The sequence below is a fragment of the Rhipicephalus microplus genome, chromosome 6 (genome assembly GCF_043290135.1).
Source record: "Rhipicephalus microplus isolate Deutch F79 chromosome 6, USDA_Rmic, whole genome shotgun sequence".
Taxonomy (NCBI): Eukaryota; Metazoa; Arthropoda; class Arachnida; order Ixodida; family Ixodidae; genus Rhipicephalus; species Rhipicephalus microplus.
In genome coordinates, this window is record NC_134705.1 from 164,012,442 (window position 1) to 164,032,945 (window position 20,504).

A 20,504-nucleotide genomic window follows, 5' to 3' on the forward strand; every position below is an offset into this window, starting at 1 on the left:
TCTCGCCAGGCTCAGCAACAACGGTTTAGCATGCCGTACCGAGTACGGTCAGTGTGGTCGATAATCATTCATCTTCTTTTTTCTTTACGATGACAATGCATGCAATCAGAACAGCTGCTTGGAATGCGACCAAATTGACATAAACTTGGCACTGAAAATTCACATCAGTATAAGCTACAGCAATAGCTGAACAAGAGCAAAAAATAAGCATGGTATCTGTTTAGAATTTGTAACTCCATGTGCCTTAGGTGAATAACAAATCAGTTGGAACATACACATGCACATACAAACATTGATCAAACCAATCTTTATTTACTCGATTTTGAGCGAACAAAAAACCTTTATTTCAGCCATTTCTCCTGCAAACAGACAAAATGCGGAGGCCAGAATTGTGACGAGAATTATGCTCACTTGTCAATTTGATGTTGATGTGTTTCTGCTGATGATGGAAGAAGCGACAGTGAGAAAACGTCGATACTCTTGTGATATATAAATATATAACCTCCTCTTTAATGATTTTTCTTTTCAGCGCTTAATCGTGATTCCCAATCCCTTTCTTCATTGCAATGGTTCGGCGCTTCCATACAGCGCCCACAACTTGTCGTGCAAGGCTTTGCCGGTGATCCTGCGTAGAAAAGGGTCGACTTGTTAATGACTTGGTTAGATTGACAGCAAGCCAGCCAGCAAGATGCAACAACAAACAAAATATTTGACATAGCCTCTGCTGCCTTCAACAAGTCAAGTGATTTTGTATTTTCAACTTTATCATACTGAACTTGAACTATTCATAATCATCATCATTGTCGGTCTGTGTCAGTTCACGGCAAAACAAAGGCCACTCCCAATGATCTCCTGTCTACCCTATCCAGCATAAGCTGATTCTATTTTATCCTTATTTCGACACCCCATCTAACTCTCCGCCTTCCCCCACTGTGTTTCCCATCCCTTGGTAACCATTCTGTTTTACTGTCCACAGGTTGTCTGTTCTACGCATTACGTGACCAGCCCTGGCTTATTTCTCTTTTCTCTCGATGTCAGCTAAGATATCTGCGACTCCTGCCTGTTCTTTTACCCATGCTGGAGTCTTGTGATCTCTCAATGTTATTCTTATCATTCTACGTTCCATTGCACGCTGCATAATCCCCGGGTTTGGCTGTATAATTGTTTTGTTATTCTCCATGTTTCAGACCTATCTGTTAAAGCTGACAGTATATATACTTTTCGCTTTAGTGATAGTGGCAGATCTCTCAAAGTTATTTGGTAGTGCCTGACAAATGCGCTATAGCTCATTCGTATCTTTCGGTGAATTTCTTCTTTTTTGTGATTGGGTTCTCCCTTGAGTAGTTGCCTTATGTATGCATTTCTTTGTATACACTCTAATGTATGGTTGTTGATCTTAAAGGAGCTCTGAAACACTCTTTCAAGTAACCATTGAATGCATTCACTGGAAGAGCTTACATATTGCCTCACAAATTCAAAGCCACAAAAATTTTAAGAATCCGTCTAGTACGAGCAGAGTTACAAAGATTTGTCGCACGCTGCCAAAACATTTTCTCTTCTCTCGTGCTGACAAAAGAACTGGAAGCTAAGCAGGGAGGAGTGGAAGGTGCAAAGAAATACTTCACATATGCCTCGTGACCTTGAGCACTTTTTTGCATTTTTTTTCTTCGAATGCGCGTCTTTTTCAGTGTGATCATGAGCGCACACGTTAACAAGTCGCGGCCTCGCGCAGCGTTCTCTGTAATGACCTAGCACGCCATGTTCAAATCAGCCCATGGCTGATAGATGGGCTTTCTACGAGTGATTTTTGAGTCTTTTGTCATTTTTCGAGAGAAGAGAAAGCAATTTTCAGCTGACTGATAATTTATAGTGGATTCAAGGCCGCATGCTGCTCTATAATATGTGGCTAGCGTGTTGTCGGGAGCCTCTACTACCGATCGGCAGCGTTTTCTGACCATACTCAAAAAGTGTTGCAGGGCCCCTTTGAATTTCTTCGGTTTTGCCAGGCCACTCTGCATTATCTTTGTTTTCGCCCTATTCATTTTTGGGCCTACCTTAATACTTTCTCGGTGGAATTCCTCAATTATATTTTGCAGTGCGCTGCTGCATTTACATTACAACTACAGTAAAAGCTCGTTAATTCGACACCAGTTAGTTCGGAAATTCGGATAATTCGAACGGCTCTATTGGTTCCGGCCAAAGTGCATGTTAATCTATGGGGCCAAACTTTCATTTTTTCGACGGAATTCGGCTCCACACCGCTCAATTCGGACAAATGCTGACGGCTGCTGCTACACAAAAGTGTGGTAAAGCAGCGCTGGCACCACTGGAGTGAAACCGAAACCTGAGTGGCGTCGCCATCATCATCAACTAGTGGGGGCGATCGCAGCGTCAGCGAACGTCGGCGTCTTCTTTCTTCTCCACTCAGCGCCTCTGACGCCATTTTCCTTTGTGTTGTCGTGTCGGAATTATCTCTTCTTGCAGAGTTCTCTTTTTCTTGCATTGTGACCGTATTTGCATGCCATCACCATCGTGCGCTACAGTGATGGCAACGCCGAAAAAGCGGCAGAACTACGACGCGAAGAACATGGCGACTAAAGTGGAAATTTTGGAAGCACTGAAGAACGGCGAATCGCGACAGCAGGTTATGACCAAGTACAACGTGAAGCGGAGCACGTTGGGAACGTACGTGAAAAATGAACAACAGATTCGACAAGCCTTCAAAAGCGAGAAGTTTCATGCCTCTAGAAAGCGGTTGCGAACCGCAGCTCATCCCCAGCTCGAAGAAGCTTTGCTCCGGTGGATTACTGACTGTCGCAACGCGCATCTGCCTTTGAGCGGACCTCTCATCATGGCGCAAGGTGAGAAGTACGCTGCAATGATGAACATTGAATCGTTCAAAGCGTCAGAAGGGTGGTTTGCGAGGTTTCGAGAGAGACATGAACTTGCCTTCAGGAGTGTGTGTGGCGGAAAGGCCAGTGTTGACGAAAGCGTGACCACCGAGTGGAGAAATGTGAAGCTGGTGGAGCACATCGCCGCATATGAACCACGTGACGTGTTCAATGCAGATGAAACTGCTCTATTTTTCAGAGCTCTGCCCGATAAGACGGTGACTTTCAAAGGGGACGCGTGCATTGGTGGCAAGAAGTGCAAGCAAAGGATAACTGTGAATCTTGCCACCAATATTACTGGCACGGAGCGCTTGCCACTACTTGTCGTCGGGAAGGCGCTTAAGCCACGTTGTTTTAAGAACGACAAAAGCCTTCCTGTCGAGCACACAGCGAACAGAAAGGCATGAATGACATCGGACATTTTTCGCGGCTGGCTGCCGCAGTTGGACCGGCACTTCACATCAAAGGACCACAAGATAATTATGGTTGTTGAGAACTGCAGTGCCCATAACTGTACAGTCGAACTGAAGAGCATCAAAGTAGTTTTTTTGCCGCCCAACACTATGTCTGCTCTTCAGCCGATGGACCAGGGTATCATTCACTCCGTGAAGTCGAAGTACCGCAAGCACCTGCTAGAGCGAATGATCCTATGCTGAGAAGCTGGAAAGTTGTATCAAGCGGACTTACTCGGCGCAGTGCACATCATCGCCCACGTGTGGAAAAACACTCCGCCGCAAGTCATCGCCAACTGTTTTCGGCACAGCGGTTTTGAGAGGCCCGAGCATACAGCAGTAGCTGACGATGGCATTGAGGAGGTGTCAGCCAAGTCCACCGACGATGACTGCCCGACTTTCGATGCTGTCCTTCCCACAGATGAGACCTTTCAGGACTACATCGCGATTGATCATGGTGTCGCAACGAGTGGTCTCCTGACCGATCAAGAGTTTATTAATGATGTCACGGGCGCCCATGAAGACCACGATTCCGACGAAGAATCATGCGAGGAGATACAGCCGCGACCTCATCGCACCTCACGGGAAGTCTCGGAGGTGCTGTTAATATTAGAGGACGCTTGCCTGAACACTCCTGACAGCTTGCGTGCTGTTGGCCATTTGGAACAGTTAAGAAAAGTTGTGATGTCAGCCGGAATCCGCGCGAAAATGCAGACGACAATTACAAAATACTTCTACAAATAAAGGTATGCTTCAGCAGCTTGATTTTAAATGTTGTTTTCTCTGTTGATTTGTTAATTCGGCATTTGGTTAATACGGACAGTTTTTCCGGTCCCGTGAAATCCAAATTAACGAGCTTTTACTGTATTACTACTATTATTAACGCAAGTGAAATACTATAATGCACTCAGACAGGGACAAAGCAAGACGATATAAGTGATTTTGTCGTCATGCTTCAAGGATACACAATGCACTATAATACATAATCTACAATACATTAAACAAAGATATATATGGGTGCTTTTTGATGTGGTTAGCATGTAACCACGCACTCAATTTTTCTTTTTTTTTTTGATGATTTTGACTTATATTTGGCAAAATGCTGAATACACTCGAACCTCGATATAACAAAGCTGAATATTACACAAAAATATGTTTGTTATACACGAAAATTTGTTACAATTCCAACACTACATCCATTGCAAGATTAGTCTTAATTTACTTTTTTATAAACGATATTTTGTTATACCCTGGTTTGTTACATTCAAGTTTGAGCTAAATTAAGCATTGTCAGGCATAATGTACAAGGTAGAGCCAGTCTCCATGCTTCTGTGGCTTGGAATGGTGCTAAGGAGTTGAGGCATGCAATTAACATTAAAGGAGATTAAGAAAAAGAATCAATAAAAATTAAGAATTGCTTTGCCTGTACTGGTGCTGCACTTTCGTGATAATGCCAAAGAAGCAAATTAATCAGCTTTATCTGAAGTAGCCGAATAAACCCCCTGTTTGATATGGGTGCATAAAATTCAAGACTAATAACCCAGACACTATGGTAACGGTGACCGTTACCGTGGTAACAGAGTAAACCATACAGGGCAGCAGTACTAGTGACCACCTTACCCGCAGTCCTTCAGGAACGCCGCCCTACCTCGAGGGTCGGAGGCTGCTCTCTCGAATGCTTCAAACAACCTGTCAAAAAAAGAACATAAAACCTGCCATGAAGTTGCACTCTAGAGCACTAACCTAGATAACTTATGGAGTAGAGGGCCAAGACAAGTGCATAGCCAACAGCAACCTTAGGCAAGACTCAGAGAGACAATAACAAAAGTACTGTTTTAAAATCATTCGGCAGCAGCATTGATTGATTTTAAAATTTAGGCACTGCAGTAGAAGAATTCTATAGGCGTAAATTTTGCGATGCACCTTGACTCTTTGAGTATCGCCAGTTAACGATACCCATCATCTAGATCACGCTTTCACAAGAAAGATGTGCGGACCAAGCCAGTGACAAGGTTTTATGGCGCTGGAGATGTATGCTACTTTGTCACCATAGCTTAGCTTGGCTTGCTGCTGGCTTAATAGTTGTCACGGGTTGGCCAACTACACTAAACTTATTGTGATGACTAAAGTCGCGCAATAGATTGTGCCCAGAAAGTGGCACCTACAATGTGTTTCTGGCTCTTGCAATTGCTCTTGTCAAGCACAGCCAGCAAAACAATGACTTCTGAGGTCTGTGTCTATGTAAAGGGTGTTAACAAGTAGCTAGCAACCTTCAGATCCAAGATCTGTATTTATTTCAACTTGAGGGTGCTATAGCTGAGACATAAACAACTTATGATAATGTAATAGGGAAGCGCTTTACTTGTAAGCAAGGTCAAGTTGCTTTGGAACGCACATATTTATAAAACGAGGTTGAGTTAAGCAAGAAATACGTGTACATGCTGTGGGAAAGCTCAGGGAAATGACGGAGCATGTTTCGAATGAAGGTGATGAAATTCTGCCCCGGAATATGCTTCGGCACTTGTCTACACATAGCTTCATGTTTGAGGGACAACAATGAAAAACTTAACAAGTCCGAGATAGAAATACACTCAAACTTCACTATAACAAAGTTGCATCTTACACAAAGGTAAGTTTGTTATATCCAAAAGTTCGTTATAAAGGTTTTTTTCTAACATTATAGCTATTCCAAGACTATTCTTCATTCACTTAGTTACAGCCACTATTTTGTGATACACGGGTTCGTTATATGGAGGTTGAAGTTAAGCTTTAGCAAAAGACGGTTGGAGGACTAGTGGCAAAAAAGTAGGCAGAATGTACAAAAGCAAAATATAGCACGAAAACCAAGATTATTCTCTTACAGGGTGCAGAAAGTTGATCAACAGATTTCAGTTTTTTATAGGAAGAAATATCCAATTCAGGTTAGAGGGGCATTAGGCAAAATAAAAAAATTCAGCTCGGTGTCTCATGGTATAAAATCCGACGACTTCTTTAGTGGAAAACCGGGTTCAAAGGACTATTACGCCTGGAGATAAAGAGCAGAGCATCTAAACGTCCGTCTAATGCGGCGTAGATCCAAGAACCACATGCCACGCGCATCCCTCCTTCGTCCTTCTCTTCCTCTCCTGCACCCTATGTCCACTATTTTTAACATATGGCTCACTGTCCATGACAAACAGGATGATGACAGCATCTATCTGCTCATCAATTTCGTTCCATAGGGAGATGCCGTTGGGTTGTGATGGTTGACGAAAGAACAGCACCTTTATAATACCAAGCAAAAGAAAAATTTGTCACAAAAATCTGTATGACTACACACACGACTGTAGTAAGAAAGCACGGCTTCAAAAACTGAATGCGAAAAATGGGCAGTACACTTGCCTTAAAGGCGTTGGGTACTTTTCCACCAGAGGCATCACTTTGTCGAGTGACAGTCCTTTGACTTGGAGGAGGTTCAGGGCCAGCATTTCGCGCACTTGAAGGCCCTGCAAGATGTTGAGCAAAAGATTTAAAAGAGAATTATTGAAAGAAATAATGCCAATACAGACAGGTGAATTCACATATGATGAGGTCTTGGTTGGAAAGACATTTCCAAAGGACTCTCAGTAAACGGAACTGCTACTTAAATGGAACAAGTGCTTTTGACAAGGTCGGCTTCATACTTGTATTTTGCATTTTTGTTCATCTCACTGTAAACAGTACTCCTGTTAATAGAACATATTTTCCTGGTTCCCTCAGGTTCCATTCAACGGGGCCAAGGACCTGGCAGTGAATAGATGCGGTAAACTAACAATAATGATGATAGTACATGAGGACAATGATAATGCATAATAGAACGAGTTATGGTATGATAATGCACAGATGAAGATGTGTATAATGAATTCCCAATATATACTGCCATGCTTTTGCTGAGTGGGCAGCCTAACAAGAAAGTGCAATTAAAAGTAGTAAGTACATGCTAGCACTGCCCTCATAGCAAACGTATGTTGCAGTTACAAACTTGCCCAGTTTGCCATTCTAATTCAGCATATATTGCCACATGCAAATTTAAGCTAAAGAATTAGCCCCTCAACCCATGGAACGTCGAACCCTTAAAACAAAGCAGGCGATTCCTGCGATCATGTGCATTTGTGAATCAAAATTATTATGTCCAAGAGCATAATTTCAAAAATAAATAAAAAATAAGGCAACCAAGAAAAACAAGAACAAGATGTGAGGCCATATTTCGGGGCGGTCGCTTTATGCGACGTAAAATCCATGCGTCCAATAGCTGAAGCGACCGCTTGCTCCCCTTTCCTCAACAAGTAAATCAGTGTGACGTGAGGACTGATATTACGGGAGCGTCTCTAAGTATCATCATAGAATCGTTCTCAGACTGTTTTAGTCCACAGCGGGACGCATGCCTCTCCCAGTGATCTTCGTAATCACTCAGGAGTTTACAACACAGGGTGAGAAATGCATTTCCATAGTTACTGTCCAGTAGCCTCACTAGAAGACAGCTTTTTAGCACTATGGGCTGTAATACACCCACTCAGCGGCATTTGTATGCCGTATTCGACTTCTTAAATGACTCAACATACATCCAGCCAATTCAAGGCTGTGAAATGAAGAAAACATGCAACACAGCTCTGTTGCAGATGATACCTCAGCGTGCATATTAGTGTCCATATTAAACTTATAGAGCGTTGCTATCCCAGCCTGAGCAAGAACTAGCTACCGTCCTCTAATGACTGAGGCAGTGAAGTTGGGCTGTTGCCAATGACGTGAATGTGATTCACACTTCATTGTGGTTGTGACTTGCAAATGAATTCAGGGCCCACACAATCACATCACATGTAGAGCCAGTAAAACGAGCTTTGGGATGTAAAGGATGCGTTATAAGCAGCATTACATGCACCAGAACTGTTGCTCCTTACGCACCATGCTGAAACGCCCCATTATAGATAAAGAGCATAAGATATCACAGCATATCCACGGAGTGAATGATGATCAGTGGGGCGAAGCATCCATTCGTCCATGTGTCTATCCATTCGTCCGTCCGGATGAATGGACAAACAGAGGCACGGACAGACTTATGAACGCATGGATGGACACATGGGCGGAAGGAAAAATATACGAACAGACGGAAACATGCACAGACAGACCGACAGATGAATAGAAGAGCATGGACTGGACGGACGAACAGATGGACACACACACGGACGGACAGACGCTTCACACCACTCCTCATCATTCACTCTGTCGATATGCTGTGAAAACCACTAAAGCCATATAGTTATAATATTCCTAATGACATTTACACACAATGCTATATATTGAGCAAGTCATAAACTAGAGGTGGCTACATACTACCTACGGAGGAGGTAACGAGCCACGGCCTGAGGAGCTTTACCTCTGAAAGGGGTCGGGGAGTCTAAGTAAGATGAAGGAGACATAAAAACGTGCAAGAAGCTCATCAGTCAGCATGCAGCAGTCTTTCATACCCGGCTCTTCACGCCTCCGGCATTGAAGTCCTCCCAGGTGGGCTTTCCCTCGAGAAACTCGGGTGAAGACATAGCCGCTGCTTTCTTGGCCTGCAGGTGGCACGTGGTGATGCCAAGAAAGCAGGCGGTGTCTCTGGGGTCACGCGTCCACTTGATCAGGAAGCCGTTCGACACCTGAGAAGCAACGCACAAAATTCAGGTCGGTTCAGGGACTCTGAACAAGCAGGTTTCACACACTGTGACACGAACGAGTGTGCTTCGTTAATAATGCTGTGGCAGTTGAACTGGTAAGGGGTACAAAGGTTGCAGAAACGCACAAGTACACTTAAACCTGGATATAATGAACCCAGGTATAACAAAATATTGATTATAACAAAGCAAATGAATAATAGTCTTGCACTAGATAAGTAAATGAAAAACAGCCTCGCAATAGATATACAGTAGTGTTAGGAATAAACCTTTATAATGAATTTTCGGATATAACACACTTATTTTTGTGTAAAATGCAACTTTCTTACAATGAAGTTTGACTGCATGAAGCTATGAAAGGTGGAAACTTGGACGCGGCTTAGAATGAAAAACTGAGCTAGTTTTAATGATGAGAACAGAAGAGCTTTGGAAAACAACCGAACTTGGAAACGTAGTTGCCCTACCTGCGTGTTTAGAATGCCCTGTTGCAGCGCGGCGTCGGAGATGCAGGACGTGGACTTTCCGCCTGTTTCCTCAATGAGGTAGACCACAGGATTGATGCCCGATGCACCCAGCCGCACCTGAAATACACGTACATTTAATATCGTTGTTCATTGAAAACTACAAGCAGAAGGGGTGCAACATGATAGGTTTAGTTGAATCTCATTTGTACAAAGGTGCATTCAAGAAGAAAATGACTTTGTTATACTGGGTGCCAGGATATACGTTGATCCTGGCTACTGTGTTCGCCCAAGTGTCGTGGCAAGTTAAATTGTGTTCAAAGTGGCTGCTATGGCAGCAGCCACTGCTACACGGCTTGCGTTGGCATGCAACTGCCGAAGACTCACAATCTACCACCAATACAGCGAATTGTTCGAAAATACTTTATTTTCTCACATATAGCCTGTACTAAAGAAAAAAAAAACGCAGGAAAATATGCCTAAAAAGTGGAGATGGGGGGTCTATCCATGTGTTATATGCACCTTTTTTTGTGCAGTTAAAGCTAGGGGTGAGGGTGATATGTAGGGGTGAGTTATATGCTCGAAATTACGGTACACTCACACCTCAATATAAGAAACTTGGCTGTAACGAAACATTGGTTATAATGAAGTAAATGAAAAATAGTCTTTTAATAAATATAATGTTAGCAATATACCTTTATAATGAATATCCGGATACAATAAACTTATCTTCATGTAAGATGAAATTTCGCTAAAAGGAGGTAGGAGTGTTTATGCAATAAACTTCGTTTATGAGAACAGCTGTGTTTTTTCCTAACAATTTGAATGTTCGTCAACAGTTTTTATTGAATCATTTGTCCTGTAAGTTCAGTCTCGTTTCCCTAACAGATCTCGTTTCGTGGAAGAGGCACGGCTGCCCTTCGCCCGCACCTTCTGTTCGTGAAAGCGGCCATCCAAGATGCTCTTTGCCAGGTCGTCGGTGCGCTTCCGTTCCACCAGGGGGCCGAGGACCCACTCCCGCCGTCCGTACATGCCGCCCTCCGACCGGCACACCCAAACAAAGTCGCCCACGTTGAGCCTCCGCACTTCGTGTGGGATGTCCATCGCCCGCAGCTCCCGCAAGAAGCGCTCCTGCGAACTGCAGCGAGATGTACGAAAGGGACTCTGCAACACTATTGGAGCACAATCAGAAAATTCTGCTGCTCGGTGGATGGGGCTCCTGGAATCATGTAAGCTAAATATTACAGGATAGCACGTGGCCTCGAATTCACAATAAGTTCTCAAAGTCTGCTAAAGATTTCTTTCTTGTCTCTCAAAAAACGATGGAAGAAGCTGAAAAATTACTCGTCACAGCCGTTGTATCAGCCATTGGCTGACTTGAACATGGTGCGCTCTTCTGTTACAGAAAGCGCCACGACTTATCTATGCGTGCATGCACCACTGACCAGTCGCATATTCGAAAAAAAGATAAAAAAAGTGCTCAAGGTCACGTGGCCCTCGTGAGGTATTTATTTCCCCTTTTCATCACTTCCTACTTAGCTTCCAGCACTTTCATCAGATGAGAGAAAAAAGATCGCAATTGCAGCATGTGACAAGTCTTTGTAACTCCGCTCATAATGGATGGATTTTAAAACTTTCACGGCGGGGAATTCGTAAGGCATTAAGCTCCTTTAGCCAAACCATTTCATGGCTACTTGAAGAAGTTTTGCAGGGCCCCTTTTATAATAATAATCATAGAAAACCGTGCAGAAGATATTGATGATACACAATGCGTAATGACGCAAAGGGTAGTTGGCATACAGACCGCGTCGCAGCAATGCAAACGGCGCAAACTTTTGCGACTTTTGCTGAATTCTGGTGTCACCGCCGCTCACTTAGGCGCACTTTTGGGTGACTTCTCATGCGAACTGCGGCCTGATATTTACAGAAATAAAGGTTCATATACCAAAGATGACAATACAAATTAAACCAAAAAAGTGATTTTTTTAAAAGAAAACTGAGAATTTTCAACCCGCGTCTCCCCTTAAGCAACAGTTCCGTTTAATGAGAGACTTTCCTCTACTGAGAGCTGACTAGATTTCTAAAATTAATTGCGCCTTTTCTAGTACCCTTAAACCATGGCCACTGTGTTGCCGTTTGCATTGAGTGCAACTGAACAGTCAATGCCGAGATGAAATACTAGAGACTGCCTTTCTTACGCAGCAGTGGTTTCACTGCAGTCGACGAGCAGCACGATGCGCAGGGAATCCAGTGGGGGAGGGGGCGGTAACGTCACGACTGGAAACCCGTTTGATGCATCTTCATCTGACAGAGATGACGTGAAGATGCCCTCGCCGTTTGGGACCTGCGAGACGGCCGATCCGGGCGGCGTTCCCGGCGATATCAGTCGGCAGGCCAGCTCCTCACCATCGTCTGTTAAGCTGAACCTGCAAAAAGAATCAAGTAATAAACAGTTTACAAAATTGGCCCCGTATCTGCACGTTAATCAGCAAATTTCATCAAAAGACTATAGTCTTGCGTGTGAAGAGAGTGAACAAAACATTTATTTCATGTTCTGCGTAAGAAAATCGGTGAATGGTATTCTGGAGGCGCTGCGTTAGAGTGCCTCGAGCGTGCTGCGGATGCGAACGAGCGCATCAAGTCACGTCACACGTGAGACATGAGCGCCATCTGGCAGTTCTTTTGGAAAACGAAGAGCGTGGCTTTGAGACGGGTGTGCGTGCCCATCTCAGAGGTGATAAGGTGTAGAACGCAAGGCGATGGGTAGGTGCCACCACCGTCTCGTCTTAGCAAAGCGTTCGAAACACTCGCCTTTTCGTGCAAGCGTTGCATGGTCAGTGCAGCGTGATAAGTGCTACGGTCCTTAAAATTACTTATGTATGCCTTTTCTAGTAAAAGACGCACATGCAGAATATATACGTGTTGTTATGGCGCCCCAGACATGCGCAATGATTGCTTTTTAATTGACAAATGCACAAGTATGAACGATACTTGAGCAACATTGGTGGGCGCTGCGGATGGGGTCACCCCTTTCAAGTACCTGATGCCATTAGGAGTGGACAAACAGACAAATGTATAGACAGACAGACAAACCAAAATTTTTGCGTTGAAGGTCTTTAAAAGGTACACATAGAATAGAAACTTGAGCTAGTTTGTAGGCATTCATTTTCGGTTGATGTAGCGCACATGGGACGAGGATGAAGAAATAGAAGCACAGGACACGTGCTGCCTCGAAGCTTAATTTTATTGGGAAAAAACAGGCATATATAGGTGATGCCCGGTGATATAGGTTATGTACAGGTGAGTTTACCTGTATCGTCTTGCTCGCGGCATTTCGGTTATTGATATACATCACCTATATGTATGTTCATTTCTTTTCTAATAAAATTTACTAGTTGCAAATCGGCACCAGTCCTGTTGTTATTTTTCTTCCTACTCGTCTCCCGTGCACTGTATCAACAAAGAATGTACACATCGAGTGTGGAGGGGGTCACGAAACGATTTCAACGTAGGGTGATTTGATACTATACATACATGTGCCAAGTGGCATGCTTCACTGCATAACGTTTTCAGCTGCTTTTACTTGTACGCTACGCCGCATGACACTAATGAGCAGCAGAGAGGTGCTTTTAACACTGATGTTATGTTATACACTGGTTGGCTGGTTTAATGGTTTGAACATTCTGAAGCCACCTGTGCTACGAGAGACGCAAAAGCAATAAAAAGTTGGCCGAGTTGATTTCGTTTTATGATGTGAGAAGGCCCGACTAAAATGGCACATCAAATATCGTCAAGCACCTTCATCAGAGACACTGATGTAAGAGTTGTTGTTACTATGTGGGGTTTAACGTCCCAAAGCCGCCACATGATTATGAGAGACGCCGTAGTGGAGGGCTCCGAAAATTTCGACCACCTGGGGTTCTTCAATGTAGGCCTACAGCATTTTCGCCTCCATCGAAAATGCAGCCGCCACTACCAGGATTCGATCCCGTGATCTGCGGGTCAGAAGCCGAGTACTTTAGCCACTAGACCACCGCGGCGGGGAACTGATGTAAAGGCACTTGGAGTATAAGAGACACCAGTGTCTGCACTGAAATAGGTGCTGAACTGAAAATCAGGATGTGATATCCTGCTTATGGGAGACACCTTATATAAAGAACAAGAACTGCTCCCTGGTCTAAGCCTCTTATAAAGGGAGATGAACTGAAATAATATCACAAGTTTTATGCGCCAAAATCACGATATGAGGGTTCGGGAAGTTTTGACCATCTGATGCTCTCTAACCTACCCTGGCATCGCACAGCACATTGGTTTCTACAGCTTCGCCTCCAACGAAATGTGACTGCCCCGGCTGCGATCGGAACCGTGACCTTCGGGTGAGCTGCAGAGCACCATAACCATTGATCCACCATGGCGGACAGTACATCAAAAAGGAAGCACAAAGGGCGATGCGCTTGTCTGGTGAGGTTCAATTCTAGTCCAGGTCCCGATGTAGTCGCACCCTTTCACATCCTTACACAATACCTACAGGCCATTCGATTGTATCAGAGCATCATAACCATAGATATGCCATGGCTGAAAAAGCACACAGGGTGATGTGCTCGCTCAGTAAAGTTCAATTCTGGGTGCCATTTTAGTCGAAACTTTACACATCCTTACGTAATAACTACAGGCCATTCGATTGTACAAGTTTTGTGAAAGCAGATCCATAGTTATGGAGCCCGACTAGGATCCTTGCTGCACGAGTCATGATAAGAGACATAAGAAGTTCAGTTCTTTTTTTCCATGGCATATAACACATGACACTACACAGTGATACAAACAAGAACCTCTAGGATAATATCAGACACGGTTCAGCACAATATCTGGTGCATTTGGTGAGGTACACCCTGCGTGTTATTTAATCTTCCACAAGAAAAAAGACTGCAAAAATGAGAAAGCCCAGAAAGCTGGATTAGCATTCTGAAGTAGTATGCACCTTGTACAAGAAAACTGCGTTCAAACAGAAAAAAATCCCCAATGTATTATCTTTAACATTTGTTACATGTATGTATTTGTGCAGTGCTGTAGTATTTCATGAAGAATACGTTATACTTAATGGGCCTTTTCTTAGTCTGAACAGCACCTCGAGTGGAGATTGCCAAAATCGAAAGTGGTGGCCCTTGGACTCTGAAATTACGTATCCACCCCATGCAGGTAGGCAATCTTGGAGGCCTGCATTTGCACCTCTTTTTTGGGGGAAACACTTTGCACGCTTCTGGCACCAGATGTCGCTTGGCCTGCACCTGTCACCTTTTAGCCGCCGAAAATCACGGCACGTGCCTCCTTAAAGCTGGCGCACATGCGCAGGCTACCTACCCAGAAAAGGCCCCTTTGTTAGATGTAGTACACTCAAACCTCATTATAACAAAGTCACATTTGCTAGAAAATACTTCATTATAACCAAAAATTCGTTATAAATGATTATTTGGATCACCATATCTATGGAAAATCCATTGGTCACTTGCTTCGTTATAACAGATAATTCGTTATATCTGAATTCGTTATATCAAGATTTGAGTTACTCAGTTTCATCATATGATCATTCGACTTCACTTCTGGAGATGTGCAGCAGCAGCCTCACCTGGCCGGGCAACCTTGCTTCGTTACAAGCCCTTTCTTGATCAAAGTTGCCATGCTGCTCCAAGCTGTGTGGTAAGTATCTGGAATGGGCTACAAGGCAGAGACTGCTTGTCAAATGAGCAGAAGTTGAACAAAACGTTATTACTAAAATCTTGATGTATCCAAATCTCTAACTAATTTGAACTGAAGGACAAATCAAATGGCACAGGTAGTTCTGACAAACTTGTATGTGTATATTCGAATAAATAAAATACTTGCAATATTGTAATCACAAGAACAACCAAATGACAATGTCCAAGAACTTGTTGCTAAAGCAAATTTATAGCTCATTCTGTCATTGGAACAAACTTGCTCCAGTCAAGCAGAAAAATGAGCTCCGAATCAGCCTTTGGAATACAATGTTAAACAATGACATGCACCTTCACCCCACAACTCAGTGTTTTTGTAGAATGCATTTACAGTAGACTCCCATAGAACAGAACCTTAATTGACAAAGAATGTATGTTCTGTTTAACAATAGTTATATTTACTGAGAGATGAACAGGGTTGCAGTATTCAGGAAGGATACCAATCGTACTGCAAGCTGTTCCATAAATAGCAACTCCATTCAAGAGATTTTCGTTCACTAAGAGTCCACAGTACTTACGATCGATGCTCGGATTGGCATGACACACGCACGTTACTGCGTTCCCTCTCTACTCTAGGCACCATAGCAGGTGGGCATGGCAATGCAAAACTGGCTCAACGAGTCACCTGATGTATCGTTTGTTAAATGGCCAGTCAACAGGCTCCAACCTTTTTTTACACCCACAAAGAAGCTCGGCAATCGACATAGTAGACTGCGACGACCAGGTTTTTCGAATATAACAGCACTGCGCCTCCCAGCACAGAGCCTCCATTTCCGAAAAAGATTCCCGCGCTCCTTTCCTACGCCTGACCAATCCTCCTTTCACGCGCAGTGACGCAAAGTCACCGATCGGTGACTTCATGTAGCATGCAGCTCGTCGATTGGTCTAAACCAGTCACGGCAACAGGCTCTGTGCCTTCCCCTCCCTCTAAGAGAGAAAGGTGGCGAGGCCGCGCGAATCTTTCGAACCAGTTGAAACCGATGTTCTTACCCCTCAAACTTCCTTAATATAGCACATATTCGCAAAAGTCTTGCGGCAGCATGTTTACAAAGCAAAAGTGCACACATTTCCATTTACAACTTTTCGACCTTGGGGTTGTTCACTGGACCTTTAAAGTACCCTTAAACCAACCAGTGGCCAAGATAGTTGTGGTGTTGCAGTTGTGTGCAAGCCTGCAACGAGCGCGTAACCATCTGGATGTTTTGACACAGTGCTGTAACAGTTCAGTTACACCTCTTTGACGATTGAACTGTAGCCCTCGCTTATTTCACTTTTTCCTTTGCTGCTACTATATGTCCATAAGCTCGTCTCTCCTTTTGGCCAAGCGCTCCTCCGCGCTGTGATAGGAGGAAAAGCAGGGAGCATGTGCACCTGCAAGCACATAAACAGGTTCTCTCGGCTGCTTACAAGATAGATGTACACGGTGATATCACGACCAACGCTGAGGGTACCGAAAGGCCGAAGAGGAGTGCGGAATGGTCTTGCAAAGATTTCACGGAGCACTAACACCTCGCGACACTGACGCGTTTGGTAGTGTTAATAGAAACGGCATCCTGCACTCGATGTTCATTTTCACTTGAAACATTAAACGAATATCGAATGTGGTTTAGGGGCCCTTTAACAATCTTCCATATGCAATTCCTGCAGACAATGACTTCTACAACTTGCCTGTAAGTGCACTCACCTGTGTGAAGGATGCATCGCAGAGAGGCTGCGCTGCGACAATGAGATCCGATTTGCTCATCCAGTCGTGACTGCTAGCACCCACCCAGGTGGCCTGTGTGAAGCAAGCGTGTCTCTCAACATGATGCGACTTTTATCAATGATTATGACAGAACTATCGAAAAGAGAACAGCCAAACGTACCGTATAGAAAGTGGTCTAGAAACTCGTTGCTAATACAGGCAGGAGACGGCACTTTCTACATGTCTCAAATAGTTACAGGTAGATATCCAGACAACTTTAGAACAACTAACTACAATAGACCCTTTTTATAATTGCAACCTGCTTATGCTATAACAAAGAATATGCAGACTCAGATATCTTGATATAAACACGCATAATAAACCAACCTATGGATGTGCAACTACAAGGTATTCTAATCTTGAAGTACCACAGGTGCCAGCATTAGCTAGGCAAATGTGCAGCAGCAAATGTGATGCACAGGGAAGCACACTTGCAGATTACGAAAAGGTTCTAATAAAAGCTTTCAGGTGAGAAAAACTAAGTATAATTCACAATAAACAGAAATGAGATTCAGGTTCCACAGTAAATATGAATTCTTGATATCCCAGAAAATGACAGTTGTCATTTGATGGTTCACAGTGTGTCAAGTGTAAAATACGGCTAGTGCAGCTTCGAAACGGGTGCTTAGTGACAAGGTCTCAGTTGAATGCAGTCTCCAGCATATTTCAAGACCTTCAATGGCTATTGAAACATAACGTGCCTAGTCATCTTAAGATAGTTATAGTTAAAAACATAAAGGCACAGTGGCCATGTTCATATGATTTAAAGTTACACTCACACCTCGATGTAACGAACACAAATATATAACCAAACAAGTTATAACAAAGTAAATTAAAAGTAGTCTTGCAATAGATATAGTGTTAGGAATACCTTCATAATGAATTGACAGATATGACAAACTTATCGTCATATAAGATTAAACTTTGTTATGATGAGGTTTGAGTGCGTATTACGCAGGCCTATGCCAGTGCAGTCACTTGCACTTTTACTGCATGTGACTGTGCTTGTTGCTGCATGCAATACACCTGTGCCATACCAAAGAATGGCTGATTCGTAACGGTAATGTACAAAAACAATTGGTCGATCAAGCATGAAGCGTGAATTTCACCTTGAGCTGCAGTCTCCTCTGACCCAAAACTGTGAGCAATGCATGTGCTCCACTCCGCGGAAGAGGAATGTACTTCCGTGGCCCCCTCTTCTTGGCGGTCGGACCCGCGTCGTCTGCTATCTTTCGTTTTGCTTTGCTTGCGGGGGCCCGTCCTCCACCGCTGGAGGTTGTTGCATCGTCCTGACTAGCCGACGCTTGTGATTCGTCCTCGTCTGTTGAGTCCAACACAGTCGGCGCCGCAGAGTTGGAGGACGAGCACCAGTCTGGGTTATCTCGTCGATGCTCTTCCAGCTTTTTGTCGAGCATGTTGCACAGCTTGTCGCCTGTGGTGGAATCAGTAGACAAGGTTGCTTTCGGTTGAACCTAATGCCGGAAGCTTGGCACGGCAGAAACAAAAACAGGGCGTATAATATGTAAACCAGTTCCATCTCAAATGATATCTGTATGAACTAGGGAGCATTGATCCGCCTGTGTTTCCTTTGTGTTTATTCTGCTCTTTTCTGGGGCTAGAGTTCTAAACGTGCAGACTGCTCAGCTTATAAGTATCAACCATGGGACCTGCACGATGGCAACATAATATGCGAGACTGTGTCCAACTCCCGACGCTGGTCTTTCCCTGTTGCTTATAAGCTTTTCGGTGATACTGCCGCTCATGGGTAAGCATGCACTGATGTTCTAAATGTGCTGCTTATGTGTATCAAATGTGGGACATGCATGATGCCAAGGTGAGACATGAAATGACCACAGGGCAGTCCCTTAACACGTTCACTGTAGCGTGGGTCACAGAATGTGACCCACCAGCGACCCATGCTGCAGTGAACGTGTTAAAGACATGAGTCACTGTCACAGGCTGTGCTCCTCCTATGTGACCGCGATGTTACTATCACGCATCTCCTGGCTGATGCGATAACTTCATCAAATATGAACACAGAGGTCTTGCTGCAAGAGGTTACAAATATTAAGACGAAATTTTTTTATGTTAGATACCACAACCCAGCGTTAGATGCCATGACCGGCAACCCACCAGTTGGTTGTTGCAGCAACTGCTGAACTGTTTTAAAAATTTGGAAGCGACCATAATTCCCAACTCAGGTGTCAGGTGGCGGTATTCGCAAGTTTATGTTTGCACTTCCTGGTGTATTTCATGGGTTAACTTTGTGTTCCGTTGCACTGGCGAACGGGATCTTGGACGCCACATAGAAAGAGGCACGTGGTTGAGATCAACTTTGCCAGGAGCCACAACCATCCCAGCTGCTCACAATTATTCAATTAACTCAATGAATTGACTTTTGTGATTTATACATAGTTAACTGCCCTTTAATTTATGCTACAATATAAAATCTATCCAATATTACCACCAACTTAAACCAACTGTCTCTTTATTCCTTTTTTTTTTTGGAAAACTTTGTCTGAATATTTGTTGAACTGAAAGCAATTGCTCCACCGAAGGTGCTTGGACAACAAACGAAGAGTGTCTCTCAGTACTTACACCACAAAAGAGAAGTTATATGCTAAGCACACCACTCACCAAAGTACTCTAATATCTTTGCCTCTTTGCCGGTCTTCAGTACCAGGGGGTATTTGCTGAGCGACTTTAATGCCTGCGCGCAGAGCAAAATGATTTTTTTTTTTCACACCCAATGCCTTGATGATAAACAGTATGCAATCTGCAAGTAACTCTGTGCAATGCATGTTTTCTTTCTTAGAAATAATATAGGCAAATTCTGGAAAAAGAATGAAAAAAGAAATAACAACTGTGTACTATGCAGACTGCTGCATAGTAGCTGGGAGAATTAAAAAAAAAAAGAAATACTGGCAGACGGGGGGGGGGGGGGGGGGATCGGTCTGAATTTAGTATAAATTTGCTGCGATACTGGCTGCAGGGTCGGCTCGTGATCATGAACACAGTGCCCTGTTGAAGCGGCACCTGCAAGAGACCAATCAAGCGGGCTTGGTTGCGTAAAAGCTGACAACTGCGGAGAACAAGGCACAAAAATAACGTTTGATGGCACATCGTACGAGTATCTCTTGAAACACCGAAGTCATGACAAGCTACACACTACCTTGCCGTAGACGTGCTGGAGTTTGCTGTTGCTGGCGACGGCGGCCTCCTTCCATTCCTGAAGCCATTTCGTGAAGAGGGGATTAGGATCTGGATCCTTCCTTTTGATGCGTCGCAGTTTAGTCACCGTCGTTGCAGCTTTCGCCATCCTGTTGATCTCACTGTAGCGAGAGGGACAGCCGGGGATGGCTTGTACTGGCGAAGGAGAACGTTGCCAGGTTGCCTCACAGCGTCAGGGATTCCTTAACAATCCATTTTTTTTTTGCGACGTTTTGCAGTAAAGGTGCGCTCGCTTCAACAGCACGTTGGAACCGGGAACACACAAGTTGACGGTATTTGACGGTTTGTGTTTACGCGGCAAGG

The 20,504-nt window shown here is 44.0% G+C and overlaps 1 protein-coding gene across 1 annotated transcript; it reads right to left on the minus strand.

Annotated features, from left to right (window-relative positions):
• Positions 1-288: 288 nt before the first annotated feature.
• On the minus strand, positions 289-20,490 carry mus81 (mus81 structure-specific endonuclease subunit). The gene is made up of 12 exons (XM_037418632.2): positions 20,143-20,490; positions 19,608-19,680; positions 18,080-18,402; positions 16,911-17,003; positions 15,100-15,188; positions 11,675-11,902; positions 10,407-10,614; positions 9,480-9,596; positions 8,827-9,000; positions 6,725-6,828; positions 4,964-5,032; positions 289-625 (listed from the first exon to the last, which is right to left on the minus strand). Exons 1-12 carry the CDS (start codon positions 20,287-20,289, stop codon positions 559-561), a joined length of 1,692 nt encoding a protein of 563 aa, XP_037274529.2. The 5' UTR covers positions 20,290-20,490; the 3' UTR covers positions 289-558.
• Positions 20,491-20,504: the final 14 nt, after the last annotated feature.